This window comes from Xylocopa sonorina, chromosome 3, assembly GCF_050948175.1.
Source record: "Xylocopa sonorina isolate GNS202 chromosome 3, iyXylSono1_principal, whole genome shotgun sequence".
Classification (NCBI taxonomy): domain Eukaryota; kingdom Metazoa; phylum Arthropoda; class Insecta; order Hymenoptera; family Apidae; genus Xylocopa; species Xylocopa sonorina.
Window position 1 is genome coordinate 8,681,680 of NC_135195.1, and position 15,721 is coordinate 8,697,400.

General features: G+C 41.6%; 2 protein-coding genes across 3 annotated transcripts in view; one reads left to right on the top strand and one right to left on the bottom strand.

Annotated features, from left to right (window-relative positions):
• The window catches only part of LOC143422091 (uncharacterized), a 442,059-nt gene that overhangs the window by 272,941 nt on the left and 153,397 nt on the right, over positions 1 to 15,721 (top strand). The window lies entirely within an intron of this gene.
• LOC143422253 (uncharacterized) overlaps positions 1 to 15,721 on the bottom strand; it is a 52,652-nt gene that overhangs the window by 6,299 nt on the left and 30,632 nt on the right. For both annotated transcript variants that reach the window (XM_076892754.1, XM_076892753.1), the window contains 3 exons: positions 8,439 to 8,564; positions 633 to 860; positions 196 to 447 (listed from right to left, as the gene is read on the bottom strand). In XM_076892754.1, the coding sequence (XP_076748869.1) occupies positions 196 to 447; positions 633 to 860; positions 8,439 to 8,564 (606 nt within the window). The remainder of the gene's footprint in view (positions 1 to 195; positions 448 to 632; positions 861 to 8,438; positions 8,565 to 15,721) is intronic.

A 15,721-nucleotide genomic window follows, 5' to 3' on the forward strand; every position in this document is an offset into this window, starting at 1 on the left:
ACCGATCTGCATTTTGCTTGGAACAGTCCCTTAACCATGGAAAATTAATCGCTGCTGATCCCGTCGCCTGATGGGACGAACACGAAGCAGGGACGAGCTTCTTGATTAATAGCGCCGTTTGACGATCAATACCGATTATCATTGGCGAATTTACGCGTCACGCATTGATTTCATGCACGTGCCTCGATTAATCACCTTTGACGATGATGCGCAACACACAGCTGGCCTGCTTCTTCGACACCGGGTGCCTCGCGAAGAACGTGATCTCGTGCACCCCCGGGGCCAGATTCGCCTCCAGCCTGGTCCCCCAGGACGGTTTCGATCGAACGTACCGGAACCAGTCGAGATCCGTCGACGGCTGATCGAACGTCACGAACGCCTCGTCTCGACCGGGTGGCAACTCAGCAATCACGTCGTTGGGACACTCCAGACGAGGCTTGCTATATCCTGGAACGAAGAACAGACAAGAACCGACGTATCGCAGATTGTTTTCTGTATCTGACTCCATTTCTTCCACTCTTTCATTCAGGTTCTATACACTTTTATTCCATTCGTTTTTTCGTCATTTTTCTTTTCATATAATTTCTTGTTAAGAATATTTGTAACGATGATTAAGTGTTGTTGCTACTCACTGACACACTCGCCGTGTTTCGGACCATCCCAGGAACCATCCGATCGGCAGGACAATTCGTACTCCCCGTGGAGCTGGTACCCATGGGGACACTTCAAGAAACACTTGGTACCCGGTCGATTGGCCACCTTTCGTCTACCTCTCCACGGTTTTGGTGTCACCAAACGGGAGCACATTAGATATCCTCGGCCCTCTGGATTCAACGGTGGACAGGACACGTTGTTTAAATCTGGGCAAATAAATCGGACCCTTTCGTGAGATTAATGTTAACTTCGTTGCGTAAACTAATTAATTAGTCGCGATGTTTGGACAAGTGACAAGAATATTGTGACAATTGCCATTTCTGACGAATCTGCAATTCTCATGGAAGAAAAGTGGAACCAGTCGTATCACATGATTAACAATTGTAATATTAATAGTGTAACCTGCGTATAATAAATTTTGATCGTACAATTAAACCAGCACAATGTAATGCGATGATTAATAGTAATTTCAAGTATACACGCGACGGTTTAAAAAACTTGCGCCAATGCGTCAAACACACATCAACCAACCGAGCAGCCAATTAACCCTGCCACATCCATCACGTTCAAATTCGAAAACGAGCCCTGCATCAGATATGCACCGCGACAATAAACGAATTTCATTGTACACCTAGCTAACCGGCTCCCACCCCCTCGGGAGAATAATTTTCGGGAACGCAGAGCCCATCGATCATCGATACGATCCCGCGAATCCCTTAATCCGCTTACAATTAGCCAGATTTTCGGCAACAGCAGAGCCACGGAAATTTCTGTCGCCGTTAATCGCCAAACCTTCAAGTAGCGTCGATACGCGTCGAGCGTAATCCGGATTCCGCGACGGCGACCAAGCATTATCGCAAATGGCGGACGCTTGCGCCCATTATCTCCCACGTCGCCGTAATATATGAATCGCGGACGTTAATGACGAGGACGGGGACGCGCATCGATGCCGTGATTCCCGATAATCAGCCCCTGTGACGGTTCTGCACGGTATCGCGCGATGTGCCAGATACCAAATCTAGGTGGATAAGATTCTCGAAAAGCCGTGTGCGATCTATAAACTTCCTATTTTCTCAATTTGCGCAAAAATAGATTTTTGGTACACTGCACAGTAATATAAGATTGCGTTTGTTCGTGATTATAGCAAATAGAACGTGAGGATTAACGTAACAGGGATTCTAATTTCAATTTTTCAAGTCCTTTAACTAACCATGGTAAAATACACGTTTTAATATAATATTTTGATGTTAACTAGATTAATATATTCGGTAGCTATTTAATTTTTACGAGGACTGAGTCAATCGATACAATTTTCAACAAAATATTCGATGATTGAATAGAGAATTACCTTATAATAGTATAAATGTAGGTTCAATTTGTAAGAAAATTATGAAAAAATATGTGTACTATTTCAACAAGTTGCAAACTGCATAAATTTACGATAAATATCGAAAAATTAGTAAATTATGGGATGCTATAGTATGATAATTGATTTTGTCAGCTTGCGATCTTGAGGAAAGTGGGAGATTGAAGGTAGGGGGGACTAATTGCAGTGGGGGGCTGACGACAGTAAGGGACTAATTGCAGTGGGGGGACTGACGACAGTGGGAGTGGGTGTATAAAAGCAGTGCGAGCCGATCAAGGGCCTTTTGGCCGTTTGGACGCCAAGACGAGAGGGTCAGGGTGAACATGAGAGTGGATGCTTCTGATGGCTAGCTGTGGAGGGCCCAAGGGCAGTGGACACTGGTGGATGATTGTGGATGGTGGTGGACGGCGAGTGGACGGCGAGTGGACGGCGAGTGGTCGGCGAGTGGACGGCGAGTGGACAGTGATGACGACTTTTGCCTGCTGATTGGTAAGTGAATAATGCATGGGTCCCTGCGTAGTCACCTCCACGAGGTGGACCTGGGCCCTTGGTAACGTTTTCGAGAGATTGCACTCTCCAAAACGATATCATGCTAAGGACTACGCACGTAGATAATAAGTACAGTTGTAAACTCGATACTAAAAGTATCAGATTCCATTAAAAGATTACGATTTACAACTTCTGTCTTGTATAAGATTTTATAGACTTATTATCATTATTTCATTTATTTATTTCATTATCCATCTATTAATTCATTAACTTTGTAGTAGATTAGAATATTTTAATCACTGGTACTTTTAGTATCGAGTCTTTTGCAGTACAATTTAAATCTCTCAAGTCCTTTTCAGGACTTTGAAGGTTTAAGTTGGATTGCAAATAGTTTAAGTTAATTTTAGTGAACATGTCTGTACATTCAAATAATATAATTTTATAAAAGTGTAACCAGAATCCCTTCTATCCTGACTTCCCTAATTTATTTCAATCGAGCATAATTATGGCTGACTTGAATCAGTTCAAACGGTATTATTCTCATAATTTTTGTGGTGTTTGTTCTTGACGGAGGATTGTTTGATGATTGGAAATGGACTTGGTCTTTACTTTGTTTTAATTTCTGCGTTTCTAAGTTTCTACATGGGCAAGAACTTGCTTGAAATTATTGTGGGATTGATCAACGATTTTGTATTCTATAATCGTAAGGTTCATCATTATTCTTTATATATTTGGAAATGAGAAACTTGTATTTCCGACGAATACTGCATTGAAGTTCCACCTTTTCCAAAATTCTTTCCAACTGTTTCATGTGAACGATTGTCTCAAATTATAATCAAGGGGAGCTATTAAGAGAATCTTGAAATTTATGTTGTTCTCGTCATTTGGTAGCTGGAAATCCATTTCATTCCTTTTTCATTTCAATTTTTACGTTCGACGCTGGATCACCGCTGAATCACCGCTGAATCACCGCTAGATCGCCGTGGGATGCGTGCGTCCTTAGTTATAAGCACTTAGATTTAAGTAATTTAATTGTAACTCAATTGTAATAAAAATTGTAAAGAAATCCATTTTCTTATCCGAAGTGAGAAATAGCCATTTCTATAATCGCGTGTAGTCAGTACCGATAAACGTGCGTTACATACTCCCTTGAGCATTCTAAGTTTCTACTGCGTGAAATCGCTTCACGTAGCTTTTCTTTTCTTTTCCTTTCTTTTCTTTTCTTTTCTATTCGATCGAGATTTCGTCTTCTACAGTCACGCAGCGAAATAGTCGATACTCAATCAAACTGATGTGGTTTTCGGAGCCCATTGAGATTTCGCAGCCCTTGTCGATTGGTACGCCCGTTGGGTACTCGACTTGGGTATAGGCTTAGTACATTGGACGCGCTCACGCAGGTTCGTTCCGAGTAGCTCCTACCCCATGTCGCTGGGGTCTTCGGACCTGCTGTAAGACGGCTTGGGGCGGTCTGCGAAGTTCGTTCTTGTCGTTGGGCAATGCGTCCTAATGCTAAGTCTCGCTGAATTCTTGATGGTAGCCGCATTCACCATTGGGGAGAGCGTGGTATCAATTGTTTCGACGTAAGACGTGGCATAACTTGTTCGCGATTCGCGTCGGGTACGGTTCGCCTAGTAAGTAGTGCTGAACCATTGGGTTAGAATGCTCTCGCGAGAATCTAACGCAGGTTTATCGGTACTTGTTCGTTTTGATCGCGTCGCGAGTTTTATCTCAATTCTTAGTTGAAATTAGTTTCTTTTCTTAACTTCAATTTCACTTAATTTTGTTTTCATTTTTGCTAAGTATCATCGCCTTAAATATCGTACCGTAGAACACTTTAATTTTTTTTAAGTGTGAGTAAAGTCATCTTAGAAATTTTACTTTGGGTAAGAGAATGGCATTTCTTATCATACACTTCGTTAAGTCCATACTGCAATCTCTAAGATCTATGTTAGATTTTAGAGAATGTATTATGGATTCCGCGTTTAAATTGAGAAATAGAGTTAGTCCTCGGTACCTTCTGTACCGAGAACACACAGATGTAATGGAGGGTGGATGGGATTAGGGAAATTAGGGATGGGTCCCTGCGTAGTCACCTCCACGGGGTGGACCTGGGCCCTTGGTAACGTTTTCGAGAGACCGGTCTCTCGAAAACGATATCAAGCTAAGGACTACGCATGTAGATTTAAGTATAGTTGCAGACTTGATACTAAAATTACCAAAGCAATTACAAGACTGATTCGTAACTTCTTATATGTAGATGTTCACTAATAGAAAGATTCCATAGATTCATTTTTACAATTTTCAATTCTATACATTATTATTCCATTAATTTTGCAACAGATAAGAATAATTCAATCGTAGGTACTTCTAGTATCGAGTCTCCTGCCAATCAGTAAAAATTTTCCAAGTCCTTTTCAGGACTTCGAAACCCTAAATTAGGTCACAGATAGTATTACTTTAGAATAAAATGTTAATAACAAGTATTTACACATATTGTACACCTATGTAATTCAATTGTAATAAAATGGTAAAGAAACACATTTTCCTATCCAAACTGAAAAACAATCACTTTCGTTTACCGTAGCGGAACTTTCAATTGCTCTCGCGTAAATCAGTTCGCATTTTCTCGATACTAATAAACTATTACACTGCATGCTCGCTCGCCATGTATCCCAAGTTGCATGTAAATAGTGGCTGATCTAGTTTCACGTTTCGTAAATTCGCCTCCACGAGTAGTTCCACATCGGCTCGCATCCCGGCCGATTTATTATCGGCACGCCGCGGGTATCGAGTCCTGTCTCGCAGGTACGAGGCGGACGGTCCAGGACCTCGATGTGCACGAACACCGTGTAAATCGGGTCACTTGACATAGCCCCGGCGGAGGTTCTTGCGGATTTGTAGTACCTGCAGTCCTCGATCTGCTCACCGATTTGGGTATCGATTAATTTCGCCATGGCTTCCGGCTCCTTTTCGACCCAATTGCGTTTCCGCTTGTTTGGTTAAGTTCCGGGACGCCGAAATTGCGGCGGTTCTATGAATCGTTAACTACGAACTTCCCCGCTAGAAATAATATTTCTGGCAATCTCGTCGCCCAAGTGTTCCGTCGGTTTAATAATTCAGACTGTGTCGCTAATGAAACCGGAGTATCTCTGGTTAAAAGGTGGTAGAAGAAGAAGAAGAAGAAGAAGAAAGCTGGTGAGAACGAGACGGATTTTTAATTATGCAAATGTAACGGTCGAGGGTAAACTTGTTTAAGAATCGTTTCAAGGACTCAATGGGTTTCGAAGCCCGTTGCTATTGTGCTTCAGAAAATCTAATTGTTTCATCAAGATTATATACGGAAAAAATGGAACCGTTCTTATCTGCTATTCTACACGGGAACGGCTTAATTAACACAATCTATAGAGACGCTAAGCCTTCTTACGGAACCGTAGAACCAGATGGAGAAAACCTAGGCTTAATACGATTAAGTACAGAAATCATGTATATGCTGAACTGTGTTAAAATTTTGATCTTCGTTTAACAATTTCCTCTCGAATAATACGTCCAAGAACTACGTATATCACGGAGCACGTTAATAGCATGCGCGTTCATAATGAGCCACCTCACGTTGTCACTTCCGTATCCCGTCAAAATGGATCTCTCGCTACGGATTCGTAGAGTTCGTAGCCAGATATAAATCATGTGAAACTGCAAGCTCGTGCCACAGTATATCCTGAATTTGCGGGACTCAATGGGGACCATTCGAAGTGGCTACGCTCGGGTGTTAACAGCACCAAAACCGAACACTCCAGCACTAGCAACGAAATTTCTCTATGTTTATTCGAATTTATTGGAATACCTCCACTTTCACATGAACGTGTTCTAACAATCAAATTTTTATTACACGTTTGAGAAATTGTAAATGACGCTATTAACTAAGCATTGTAAGAGTCTTAAATATTGTTAAACGAAAGATACCAATTTTTCATTTCAAACATCGATTATTCTGTTCAAATTATCCGCTATTTCCATCTTTAGTCTGTTCCCGGGGAATTTACACGCCAAGACCAACATCCAGCGATAATTTAATGAAATTCAGCAATTACCGATTCGCAACGAAACGTATAACGCGTCTGGGGAAGAGACACAACCGTGCAAACAATTGCAATCTGGGTCAGTGGATTTGATATTCCCCGGGAAACTTGTAAAATGTTAGGGAACGAATGCAAATTTCAGACTGGAAACTTCTCGTGTCTTTCTTGCCGGCCGATAAGTTTATGCAAACGAGAAAGTAAACCCGCGCAACAAAAATTTGAACAACCCGGGAAACGAAATCGGAATAATACCCAGAAGTTGGAGCTCCAATTCCGTAAGGGCGCAACGATATGAATGTATTTCGAATTAACAAGCGCCGTCCACGCCTTCCAACTTGAAACTTTCCACGCGAAACTAGGAAGCCGAAGTAATTCTGTGTCGTTATACAAAAACTACAATACCGTAGGAAACTTTTTCGTAAGTTCAGACACTGAATTCGACGGAACGTTAACTCTGTCCTCCCTGGTCAGCAAAAAATAATACCTCCACCGATCTCATTAGTGACACGGCTCAAAATTCAAGATAAAGATTTCTCGCCCAGATGTATCATCGCTGTAATATTTCACGTTCACCTAACAGCATTACGAATTAAATACATAATTATCTCGTTCCGAGGTGGAAGTACAAAGAAGTACTTGTTGGATCTCTGGTAGGTTGGAGAAAAAAAGTTTCTTTCATTAGAGAACTTGTAAAAAGGTTATAAATCAGCAGTCCTGACCACCGTGCCGCAGGTGTCGGCGAGCTCCGAACAAGCGTAGGACGATTACTTAAGTCCTTAATTTATTAGCCAGGATCAAGACTCCTGGGTCGCGGAAACCACGATGTTCCATACACGAAACCTCGATAACACCTTTTAACGTCAGACTCTATATTCTTCCATGTATACGCTCTCTGTACTTCTCAACTTAATGCATCCGAAATCACCATGTTCCTTACTCTCTAATCGACTAATTACTCCTACAGAACCACCTGAAACTGGTGCGTTTCGTACGTCAAAGCGCATGAGAGCCTACTGATCGAACAATTTCACAGTCAAAAGGCATCGAATACGGTTCGTGGCTCCTGTGAGAAGTTCATCGTTGGCGATTCACGGGGAAGCGGTTCAACGGAGCACGGCGAAAGGAAAAAGGACTGAGAGCAGAGGCGAACGTTAAGTTCACCGTGCATAACATCGAACAGGATGGGAGGGCGCTCGAGGCGCAGTGAATTAATCCGACTGCAAGAAACATCGGCGAATTTATCGTTGTCCCGCGGATGCGCGGTAATAAAGGGATACGTATTACTCAGCCGTATAAGTATTAAGAGCAAAAACGCTTCTCGTCATAGAAACCGTCGAGTGTGTGCGCGGGCGATAACATTATTACGACGTAGCCGAGAAATTCCCCCAGCGTCACCGGGACATATTGCGTTTGCCAGACGCGGGAATGATGTATGGACCTGGACGATGGGACGAGGAGGAGTCGAATAGACGAAGGGACCAGGGACCCTCTCCTCCGAGAAAAAGATATGTTTGGAAGGACGACAGATAGAGAATATTTCATAACCGGAGGTCGAGCGATTTCGATCTGGAAAACTATTTGTTTGCGTGATACGGTGCCATAGAGGCGTTTCCCTTTCTTCTCAAATGGAGCGCGTTAAAGTAATACCAATTTTTGGTTTTAACTTTTTGCGACACGAGATACTTCTCTAAAGAAATTCGAGCTTTGTCGATAGAAAAATGAAGGAATAAATGTGTGCATATTGAAATATAAAAGAGAGTGTAAAAAGAGAGTCTGTAGAAATATATGTATGTGTGTTAATTGGAATATGCGTTTATAGGTTTGGAAGGTGCTGTAAAAATTCAGAAACTCACCCACGCAGGACTTGCCATCGGATGACAAAGCTTTCTCGTCGCCGTCGCAAGCGCAGAAGAAGCTGCCATCCGTGTTCTCGCAGACTTCCGTGCACCCACCGTTGTCGATTGTGCACTCGTTGATATCTAGGAAAACACAGGCACGAATATTACATTATCTATCAAATATTATATTATCTCTTATATAGATAGATCTAAAAGTAGTGTAACATGAAAGGTGTTTTACGTGTGCTGTGCGATTGAATATTAGAACGAAATTTACTAATTTAAACTGACGTTTCTCGTTACCAAAAATTTAACACAAGATTTTAGTACGCTTTCGCATGGACTATCCTACAGAAAATGTTTATGAATCAAATTTATTTCCAATGCATTTTGTGCGACACCATTCTATTCAATTACTGACAAATTGAATTACACGCGAGGCTCTACCGTAGTCACCTCCACGTGATGAGACCAAGTAATTGGTATCGTTTTCCAATAATTTGCAATTCTTCGGAAGGCAATACCGAGCCGAGGGTTACGTGCTGCCTGTAGTTCAATCTAAAATAAATTCCAAAATTGCCTACTTGCTTGAACAATTGCAAGCTAATTCGTTTCCAACCGTCCACTCTTGTATTTCTATTCAAGTCTAATAATATTATATGACACGAATTCCCATTCGTGCGGCACGAAATCATTGAAATTCCGTCTTGAAGACTTCCTTATAGCTTCAACTAACTTTACAGGTCGAATTAGTTGGAAAATTAGTCGACAAAAGTCCATAAGACTGTACGAAGCGTGACAAAATCTTACATGGATACATTGGAACCCGTGGTACACTACAAAACATAATACTCGCGTACCGAATGAATCTTCAAAGTATCTTTTCTCCAAAACGACGCCTCAAACGCAATTTAATTATTCTCAATTCTCGCCTCTAAAATTGCCTATTAAAATTTCTCCTAAAACCGCTCGATTATCTCGTAACTACCCATAATCTCCGAATTTCCAACTATTCTCGAATATCTACTCGACTGGTATGCCCACAACTTGTTTATTAGCAGGCATCGCCTTTCCCTTTGAACCGTCGCTACCAAGCTACAGCAAAAAACGCGTCCTATCTGCCATGCTTCCGCTTTACCCTGCATTATTTCATGAACGCACGCACGCACGCACGCACGCACGGCAGGCACGCATCAAACAGAATCAACTTCCGCGAAATTGGGAAAGGGATTTCCAGCGATATCGAGTACCCACGATAACCCCCCGTTATTCGACCAGTAACGAGCGTTTCCTCCTCTCGCGACACCACAGCCAGCTATCGATCAGCGTCGCGCAGAGTTCAAGTTCCCTGCAGCAGATACGTACATGCACACGCGGCTGTACGTTCGACGAGGCGTCTGGCCTTTCGTCGTTCTCGATAGTCAAGGGAAAAAAGGGACGGAGGGCCTCCCCCATTCATTCGCATACAACAACGACGCGCGTCTGCATTCTTTCGCCTGGCAGCCGACGGGCTGCCCGGTCAATTGTCCGGTCGGTGGCGTTAAATTGACCGAAATAGACGTACAAGGGTCGAACAGATTGCGATTGCCTCGAGCGCTTTCAATGACCGCCAAGAGTGCTCGACTTCCGTCGCTTTCACGACCTACACCCGCGATATGCCGTACGACGCGGACTATCCGGGCGATAATGACGCACGTACAGAATGGCCGAGGCAACGAAACGTCCCCTTTCGTGCAACCCTCCGGCTGTTGCGCAGATTGGGTGCGCTGCGGATCGATACAATGCCGCTTGATTTTTGTCGTCCGGATTTTCTTTCGTTGCGTTCGCTTATTCTTATTGAGAGAGGTGGTACCTATCGCCCTCTTGAACGTGGCAGGAATATCCGGATAAGGATTTACTCTGCTTTTCGCTGGCGGAGTGCGCATTGGTATCGTTCGCGTGGATTCGAACGCTTAGTTGGCATCGACGAGTTTGCGACGATCTAATGTCACGATGTTACTGTTGTTTCTGTAAATAAATTAGTGAGAGGAGATCTGTTCCTCTTGAGATGGAGAACGGTAGATTGTAAATGAAATTGGCCACGAGTGTGATGTACTTCATTAAAGAAATTGCAAGATTAGTAAGAGAAAAAGAGAGAGTTTTGAAGAAGCCACCACTCGACAACACTATATTTAGTCCCCGTCTCTGCCGTTTCGAAGCAACGCAAGATTTAACTGGCTCATTCCTTTCGCCGGAGATAAGGGTGTTCGTGCATGTCAAGGTAAAAATTCCTAGTGGCTCGGCTTACTTGGTAATTAATCTCTGTCCCGGGAAAGTTTCCGGGAAAATGCGGAATAACGCGACTTACTGCTCGAGATCCGGACTGAACGATTTGTAATACTCCGTGTTATGCGTTATTTATTGTGAAAGTTCGAAACAAATCTGAAAAAACTGCCAGCAGAACTCGAGAGGCTTCTATGCTCCTCCACGAGTTCTCTGTAAACACACGACGCGCATCGATCTAACCGCCGAGGAAACCGCTGTTGCGCAACTTGGTTCGTTCTCCTCCAGTTCTTTTATTTAATGTATCGTCGTTTCGCTCTATAATCAAAGAACTGGCGCACACACGCTGCTCTTAATCCGGCTGTAGCCGAGATTTATCATCAAACTGACGGGAATTCTTGCCTCGAAACATTCATTAAACGTGTTGCGGCCGCGCAGGGTGCGGAAAGCATTGTAATAAGCTATCCGATGCTCGCTACCCTTTGATTCAGTACGCGCAGTTTCGACTTTGACGGTGAACAACCCACCTGTCACCGGAGGCCACCGTAAAGCGGCTCATCTGAAAGTCAAAACATCACCCCCACGCCCTAATATCGACGTGTGCATGAAATTTCATAAAGATCAATGTTTTAAATTCTTCCCCAACTATGCATGCATCACTTTGTTCCCGTAACAACCCTTGTCTTCTAGTTAGAGACTCCTTTGTTCACCGTTTTGTACTTTAATACCGTCATTCTCCTTCCCCCGACGACTTCTCATTGTTTTCATTGTTGCCGTTGAATGCTAATTTGCAGTGCACACCCGGGTATCATTAATAATAAGGATACGTCGCAATATCACCCGATATTATAACGCATTATTATAACTTTATTCCAGTAACGTATTAATATCAGCACGAATTTTGTATATAACAACAATACCGTTCTGTGATCTATTATCCATCAACCACGTTTAAATTATATCGTTATTGGTAAGAGAGAAATTATTATTAGGAGAATTGGTGATTATGTTTAATTTGTAAAATATTTTCTTTATGATAGGATATCTTAAAAAACAATAATCACTGATCAGACGATTTTCTTATAAGTCCTTGCATAGTGCAGAAGACTTGACTGCATTTTCTATCCCGAAATTCTTAAGAAAATACTAAATACATAATATTCTATGCAAATCAGTAATTATTAAAATAAAAGAAGAATATAAAATTGATATTTCCGGTAATTATTATTTAAAAAACGCATATCCAACTTTCGTTTATTTTACCAAACCCCACAAACAGTGTAATTTATGATACAATTCATCGAAATACTCCGCATTCTATTTACACAGAGAATGCGATATAATGGCCGACACGCGATTTAATTACCAAATACTAATTATGCAGACTCACATTTGCGGTTTGTTATTTGAGCAAATATAAAACTCGTTCGTTGCTGCAACAACGATGTGTAATATGTAAAATTCATCATATTGCCAAATATATTCACGTACTTGCCAAAATTAATCACGCGTGCATTCTGATACGTTTGTTCAATTTCACAGCGGGTTTCGTTCGACTCGACGGACGGGAAATGAAACGAGCGGCATTTAAATATCAATGAATCGTTGCATCACGCCAAACAACGACTTCATCGCGAGAAGGAATGATCCAGCAGATTTAAACGCTGGTCACATCCAACTCCCCGCTGTATTTTAATTGTTCAAAAAACAGGAAGAGTTCCCACAAATTTCGAGGGGGGAAACGTTGCTCGCGCCAGCCGTTCCCACGCGCACTCCATTTTAACGACTTCGTTAAACTCCCCGAAAAGAAGGTTCCATTTAATACGAGTTTGAATGCTGAAAGCAGATAATTAGTATATCGCGACGAAAAAATATAACACGCGTGTGTTCCACGTTCGTTGATACGGAGAGAAAGAAAAAGAGCGCACGAGAAAATTGGAAAACGGGAAAACGGACAGCCTCTCGTGGAAAGCGTACCAAGTTAACCGGTAATGAGACACTTGCGAAAATGAACCGCAGTGTTCGACAAACGTGAATCGGGTACTTTCGCCTGGGAAAGAAATTTCCGTGGGACATTACCATTCGAACAATTTTCTCAACTTATAACGACGTCGGCCAAACTTGCTTGAGAGCCGTAACGTATGTACGATACAACTGGGGCGACTGAGAACGAGAACGAAATATGACAGCAATACCCTGGAGGATGTTTCGCAAATTTTTCGAGGTAATGCACTGAGTATTTAGCCGAGACGTAACGAAAATACCGGTAGAATGGAAACGAATAACAATTTTCCTCTCGTCCACGAAACGCTACCGTCGCAAGAACTTAACAAGATGGCTGAGAGTTCGGTGGAGCTTGTTAGAAGTTCGTCCGATTCGAAAGAAAATGGAAATAATATTTAAAGTGTCCCTCGTTGTGTACTTTCTCTGTTTTCTAGACTAGAATGGTCTGTTCACTTCTATGTATGAACTCCATAATACATAATTATATTATATTTTATTTAATTATTTCTGTAGATTTCAAAACAGAGAGGAAATATTAAGCGAGTCTCCTCGTTGGCTATGGAAATACAATAAAAAATATATTGATCAAACTCTAGAATTCAAAAAAAAAGAATGAAACGCCGTGAAATCAACAGTGGTGCAATCACGGATCCGACATTCGTTGAGAAGAAAACGAACGCAACGCGGAACGGATACAGTAGAGAAGCAAAGAAACGCGTGAAACCTTTTACTCTCAGGCGTAGCTGAAGAAACGAGAACGATGGCTCTCCCAAGATACATCGGTTTTCTCTATCCGTTCACTGACGAAAAACGAACGATCGACCGACGTGGATAATAAAAAATGAGCTATTTCTTGCAGCAAGGAAAATCGCGATAAAAGACTGGCGAAACTAATCCAGAACTTCTTGCGAGCGACACGAAAGACTTTTACGATGTCCTCAGCTTAATCCAACGAAAGCTCACGAACCAACGAAAAGAAGAAAAGGTGAACCATGTTTCCTTGTCTTTTTGTCAAACAGTTGGCCAACGAGATCGATTTTTCGAACTGTTTATGTACGATAATAATGTACCATCATGTTCAGTACAAGCTTTTCATCTTCGACTTTTCTGATTGATACGTTTCAACAGTTTTCAAATTTGAGAAAAATGATTTTCTAATATTATATGCTATTAATAGTGTATCAAGTATATGATACCTATAAGGCAACAACAATGTGTGTTATAAAAACCGTCATAAAGTCATAAAGTATATTTCATGTAAGTAATAAACATTTTCACAATATAATCGAAGCCTAACCAAGTAGATTCCAAGCCTTCATGAATACTTTAACCAGAAATTTCCTATTCCTTATGAGGATATAAAAGCAACATTTTTACGGTTACCTAGTACCAAAGAATGACCCGTTTCCTGGGACGAGAAAAATGGCGATAAAAGACACTGGCGAAATTAATCCAGAATTTCTTGCGACCACCACGAGGGAATTTTACGATGTCCTCCACGAGTATTTCGTCGAAAACTCGCATAGGAAAGGAGGAAAGGAAGTAAAAGGGATCACCTTTGGCCGTTGCCAGCTTCGTTTCTTTTTCTCCTTCTTTTTTTTTTCGTTCCTTGCTCATTCGCAAAACAGTTGCCCAAGTTAATCCCCGTTGATGAAAGTTTCCTGTGAGAAGTTCGCCTAAACCAAAATTGCAGCCGAAAGTCGAACGATCCCCGAACTTCCTATTGTTTCAGATGGTTCGAAACTGTTGCCTTTGGAAGCGATAACTTTGCCCGGTAACTTTTGTCAGACGGTAAAGGATTCGTGGAAGTTGCTGTTCGTCTCGCTGGCCATTGAAATGCTTCCATTTTGACATGGCCGATTCTAATTAAACGTCAGGCTGGAGTGGCGTTAGAAGAAAGAACGGCGTTTACGCTTGTATTATCTTCTTTAAATGAATTAAACGAACGACCATCCCGTTGGATATTTTAACGATTTAAATTAAGCGAAAGGGAAATTACAATTAACAGGAATTAATATCGTTCGAAAGAATTTCATTTCATATATTCTAGCTGTACTATTAAAAACTGATGAAGCTACGAGAATAGTAGATACATAAACGTTTGAAATGTATAAACGTTAATATATTATGAAATTTTAGAATTCTAAAACCGTTACTAGACTTTTAGAGGGAAACCAATTTTTCATTAATTTTAAAACCACGGGCACATTTCTCGTCCAAACTAATAAAACTGTTGAATAAAAACCTGTCTACTGAATCCAATGAATCCTCCAAATCGTTACGTAAAAAAGGTAAAAATTGAAAAATTAAACATACACCAAACTGCCTATCAAAAACATTACCTTTAATAAATTCACCACATTTCGGCTTGCAAACAAACAATTTATTAAATACCTCTTTCCCGAGTAATTAAAAAACAATATCTCTCGCACCAGTTGAAAAACTTCCCGGCAGGATTTTTCCAATAATTTAAAACGAATTACCAAACCATTCCAGAAATTGCCACGTACAGCTGGAGAACGGAAGTATGATAATAACCCAGGTGAAAAATTAATCTCCGCTACATTGGCGATTTACGACGGAGCCAAGCAAAAAAAAAAAGAAATTTCATTTTAGTCACCGTTTAACTTAATAAAACACGCCGATATAAATTGCCACGGGGAATTTTTTCGTTCCCGCGAATTAACTCGGCTACCCCGGAAACAACCACCCCGTGCATTACGTAATGAGCCGCGCATAATTTCATTAATGAATTCATCCCCATTCCCGCGACGACGTCCTATACGTGTCCACATCTTTTCAACCTGCGACCGTTCCAACCCCCTACAGGAAACTCGGACGAATTGTCAACTCGTAATCGCGACTGAAACCACAGAAGTAGTAATGGATAATTGTTTCGTGCCAACTCCGACAAATTCGTTTCGAACGAGAAAACTACGCAACGACGGAGAATCGGGGTGGGTTTCGAAGGAATGCGAAACGAGTTTCCGTGACACTTCGTTATTTGGTTCTATGGAGTCTGAATACAGAGA